This window comes from Propithecus coquereli, unplaced genomic scaffold (genome assembly GCF_000956105.1).
Source record: "Propithecus coquereli isolate 6110/MARCELLA unplaced genomic scaffold, Pcoq_1.0 Scaffold18, whole genome shotgun sequence".
NCBI classification, from domain to species: Eukaryota; Metazoa; Chordata; class Mammalia; order Primates; family Indriidae; genus Propithecus; species Propithecus coquereli.
Genome location: NW_012142745.1, coordinates 6,263,881 through 6,269,175, shown reverse-complemented (window position 1 = coordinate 6,269,175; position 5,295 = coordinate 6,263,881). Strand labels below are relative to the sequence as shown.

Below are 5,295 nucleotides of genomic sequence, written 5' to 3'. Positions count from 1 at the left end.
ACATTGGAATGAATGCCCTGTTTTCTAAGTTCATGATTTTTTTCTTGTATGAGAATAATGGGTATTTCTCTTATACTATATTGATAGCATATATCATATGCTAATGTTTAATTTCCTTCATAAATAAATTTGCAAAGTAACTAAAAATTTAATAAATAGAATTATTCTGTTGTCATAATATTTTAGATTGTGGAAAGAATACTGGGCTTAGGCAAGTTTATTTGCATTTTAGCTCTCTTCTTTTCACCTTGCCCAGGATTGTGTTATCTTGGGATAGTTAGCTACCCTTCCTATACCTCAGTATTCTCATTCTCTTCTGTAGGGTTATCACAAAAGGGCTTCACATCCTAAGGGTGGGTGGAGAGTGATCTAAGACCATAAAACCCAGAGATTAGTATGTTATAAATGTGTTTTGTGTTGTGACTCCCCAAAGGTAGTGAGCTAGAACTTTTATGGCTTTGAAGTCTGAGGGGGGGTTGTGAGGATTTAATGAAGTTCAGAATTTTGTTTATTTTTTTAGTCTATTTTTCAATTTTGCCTTAACCTTAAATTTATCTATTTATTTATTTTTAGTCCGTCAAAATTAATATTTATTTATCTTACTAAAGGACAGTATTGATAAATTCTTAGTGGATTAAAGAGGTGAAAAAACTATTAAATTATTAAAAATAGAATTCTACTTATCAGTCAGTAAATAGTCTTGGAAGTAGATCTTGAGATACTCACAAAATGGAATGGCTATAAAAAACAAACCTTTATAAAGATTTGGGTAGACCTGTATGTATTGATATGGAAAGATACCATAGGCATATTATTAAGTAAAGGGAGCAATCTTAACTTTCAATTTAGAGAATTCCACAGTTACAAGTTTTTAAATTTTTCTAAGTGACCACCCTACCACTCTGCAGTTAGGATGTGTCACAATCATTAACAAATTTGGAGATCTTTCCTTTGATGTTTAAATACTGAGATCATCACTTTGACTGGTCTCACAGCCCCATCACAAACAAGATATGTGAAAATAACTAATTCTGTAGAGTGGGCATTTATATATATGATGACATTCTGACTCTACTGTAAATAGTTGTATGATTTGCCTCATAAATACCTCTGGAGAAGAGCTGGGAGCAGGAAAGATGCAAGTCTCTGATAAATAGAAATTTGGGTGGGTAGAAATTGAATAATGAGATTATCCTAGATATTTTTTCTTTTTTAGATTATTTAGGGATCTGTACTTAAATCTATCTAATAAATTGATATATTTTCATGTAATTTTTATTCAGTATAGTAATTTTTTCTATTTATTTTGTTCTTCCACTAAGCTTACACATTGAGAGCTAGAGAGATTAGAGTAGATCCCATGTATATTGATAAAGGTTGGATGAACTGACCAAGTTGTGACCCCCCACTACCTCCTCTTCCCCCCAGCCCCTGGCCAACTTACAAATGTACAAGTAGTTCTCCACTTTCCCCAATGCATTTTGTGAGAGTCTCTGCTGTGATCCACTTGTCTCTGCATCATCTAAGATTTCTAGTTTCCATTTCTTTACAGTGGAGTAATCATTTAGTGGATACTTGTGAAGAAATCTGAGTGTAGAATGGAGTCTTGATATTTATAAACTCATTCCCACCATTTTAAAAATCTATGTTACTAAATCATTGAGGTTAGATAAAAATGGAATGATTTATAACAAGTTGTGAATATCAGTAGTAAAGATAATATTTATTGTTAAGAGTTCCTGTTGATGTTTTGCTGTTTTCCTAAAAATTTACCTTGTTTAAAAGAAAATATCTAATTGTGACAGTGATGCTGGCATAGTTGTCGTCATTGTACAAATATTTATAGAGCACTTGCTATATACGCAGGATCTTCAGTGTTCTGTGCAGAGATTGTTAGAATGCCATGATGAACATGAAAATTTTGATACGTAGGGTGAGGTATTAGAGATGTTTTTGTGTGTTAAGATATTAAAAATATTTTAAAACTGAAAGATATTATCCTAGAATGTTCTCTAAAATGATGCTAATATGACCCCTGGACGTTTTATCTAAAAAAGTTTAAAGGCTAAAACTTTGCAGTTCTCAATGATACCAGTAAACTTGGTTCATATGCTAAGAACTATCCTTTAGTCAGTATTTTTAAGTTACTATCTTAAGCAATGGTTAAAACTGTTTGCCAGAATAATTAAAATTTGGCAAACACTGGATGAGTCTAACCTTTAAGAAAATGTTTTACTTATTAGATGTTGGACAAAGAGCTAACTATTTTAATAAATCTAACACAGTGTCTAGACAGAACAGGTAACAAATCCTAGTTAATTTGGGGGGGGAATATCTCTTTCTGTTTTACACAGGTGTCTTTAGGTGGTGTTGATCTCACAGTCCGGGTGCTCACGACAGGATATTGGCCTACTCAGTCAGCCACACCAAAGTGCAACATCCCACCAGCACCAAGACATGCTTTCGAGATATTCAGAAGGTAAACCTAAATCAGACTTTGTATTTCTAAGTACAAATAATTATTGAAAATTGAAATAAATTTGATTATTAGTAATGTCCCTAATTTAGGGTGAATATACTCCATTTTTTTAACCTCATGTTCAAAAGGAGAATTTATCCTGGTGTGCAGCGATTTTCCCCTCTGTAAGATCTTGATGAATAAAATAAAACAGACTAATTTATCTCTGGAAAGATTATTTACACCCTGCCATTTGAAATGCTTTTTATTTAGACTAATAGTAAATATGGAAAAAGAGAAAGTAAATTATGATGGAAAACCAGACCCAGAGAATTCCGTGGACTTTACTGAGCACTTTAACCAACTTCACTTGTTGGAAACACATGGACACCTTATTCTGGTACTCAGAGTCTCTGGGTAGACAATTCTGATGAAGATAAAGATGAAAAAAATGAATAATGGTATCAATGGCAAGGAAAAAAATGGAAAAAGATCCAAGCAAATGGTTTCTTTGGTCTGCTGAAAAAAAAAAATTGGCTCACTACAGTGTGGAGACTACTTTCTGGAAAGGCCACTCATGTGAATGCTAGGGATGAAGATGAGTATATCCCTCTTCATCGAGCAGCCTGCAGTGGACACTTAGATATGGTCCATGAGCTGATTGCACAAGGGGCAGATGTTCATGCAGTAACAGTGGATGGCTGGACACCCCTGCACAGTGCTTGTACGTGGAATGATACCAGAGTGGCTTCTTTCTTTCTTCAGCATGATGCAGATGTCAGTGCCCAAACAAAAGGCCTCTTGACCCCCTTGCATCTTGCTGCTGGGAACAGAGACAGCAAAGATACCCTAGAACTCATCCTGGTGAACCGTTACATCAAACCAGGTCTGAAAAACAGCTTGGAAGAAACTACATTTGGTATCGCCAGGAGGACAAGTATCTATCACTACCTCTTTGAAACTGTGGAAGGCTGTACACATTTTTCACCTCAGTCTTAATGGTTCTAGTAGTTCTCTTAAGTTTCTAAATATCAGTGCCTCCTTTTTGTGAAATATGAAATATTTCCATAGTACCAAAGTTGACATCAAATAAATGTCCTACTATACAAAAAATTCAGCGGTGCTCTTTACAATGTCTTCCAAGTGAATTGCCTGACCATGATGTCAAAATGTATTTGAAAGTTATGTGGATAAATCTTTAGTGATGTCTGTGGAGTTTATGGTTTTTATCAGAAATAATTTTAACTTGCCTATACTTGACATGGGTTGTACAGAAACTAAAGATATTTTTGGTGCTGATCCAAGAGAAATGTATTTTTTAAATATACTATATCCTGGATCTTTGTTGAGTGTTTAGTATAATGATATGTATTTTTATAAGGTGGAGTAACTCAGAATTTAATGTAAAATAGTCTTAAATATTCTGGTGCAGTTCAGCTGTCTTCTGTACATTATCATAGCCAGTTGCTTTTATTTTAAATCAGAACAACTAGCATATTAGTAACTTGAAGTCAAAAAAAAGTTTTTATAAACTTAGATCTTTGTCTTTAGGAACATAGACCATTTCCAGGAAAGCAGTTACCTAGGTGTTTAATCTATGAATGTTGTATACTGCCTTCCTTACTATAATTCACATAATCCTGTGGACAGTCCTACCTCACCCTGGTTAACTTATGTGATCCTTATTCTAAGTGATTTAGTATGACCTTTTAGACTTGCATGCAAATATACCTTGGTCCAGTAGATCGTGATATACCTGTTATCCAGCTGGCTTTACCTGCCTAATCCTGCTCGTTTGGGCATTACTCATAATATAGTCTCCTGAGTTCACAAGAAATGTTGATTTTCCAAGGTCCCTATTTTATATAAACCATAGAAAGGCAAAGTGACAAAGGAAAAGGAATTCTAAGAATGAGGGTGTGATTATTGGGGCTAGAACCACAAGGTGGCTCAGGCTTTTTTTAAAAAATATAAATATTTAAGAAAAATTAAGTGCAAGTTTTGAACAACAAAAAAAGGAGAATTTATCCTTTATCTTTTTAATATGTGAGAATGAATTGAATAAAACTTGTTAAAGAAGAATATTAATGACCTTTCTTCAGCATTAGTGCATGGTTAGGAATGTATTTTGTACTGTTGACATCTGCCACTGTCTTAGGACCAATCGATTGTGGGGTTAATATAGAGAAAGGTGGGTCTTATGAATGGCAGGGGCTGAGCAGCAGCAGGCTGAGGCAAAATACACGGTAGAAATAATTTAGTGTGCTTCCTTTATCATTTACTATCTATCTGAGTTGCTTGTAGTGGTGTACTCTCTCTCTCTGTCTCTCACTCTCCTGTTTCCTCTTCTGTAAAATGTTGGAACTGAACTTAATGCCTAAGGTTTCCTTTAGCTTTTAAAGTTTCCCTTACATATTTGTTTGTTGAGGATTGTTAGCTTGTAATTTATAATTTTAAATATGTAAATTATTTGATTCTCTAAAACCTGGTTTAATTTGCTGAAGGTTCTACTTAGCCAAACACAGTGGTCGACAGCTCACACTCCAGCATCATATGGGTTCTGCAGATCTCAATGCCACCTTTTATGGACCAGTTAAAAAGGTAAATATTGATAGTTCGAACATATTAAGTAACTTAAAATTAGTCTGTAGAATTGATTTGCAATTTATGTTGACCTGGGTAAATTATTTATTTCTCTTATTTGCTACCTGCCTCAAATAATTAAAAAGTTAGGCCGGGCGCGGTGGCTCACACCTGTAATCCTAGCACTCTGGGAGGCTTAGATGGGTGGATCGCTCAAGGTCAGGAGTTCGAGACCAGCCTGAGCAAGAGCGAGA

At 34.7% G+C, this 5,295-nt stretch overlaps 1 protein-coding gene and 1 pseudogene across 1 annotated transcript in view; both read left to right on the top strand.

Annotated features, from left to right (window-relative positions):
- CUL3 (cullin 3) overlaps positions 1 to 5,295 on the top strand; it is a 109,167-nt gene that overhangs the window by 82,713 nt on the left and 21,159 nt on the right. Inside the window, exons 11-12 of the mRNA XM_012642469.1 lie at positions 2,355 to 2,479; positions 4,963 to 5,059. Coding sequence (XP_012497923.1) covers positions 2,355 to 2,479; positions 4,963 to 5,059 — 222 coding nt within the window. The remainder of the gene's footprint in view (positions 1 to 2,354; positions 2,480 to 4,962; positions 5,060 to 5,295) is intronic.
- LOC105808805 lies at positions 2,745 to 3,457 on the top strand (annotated as a pseudogene).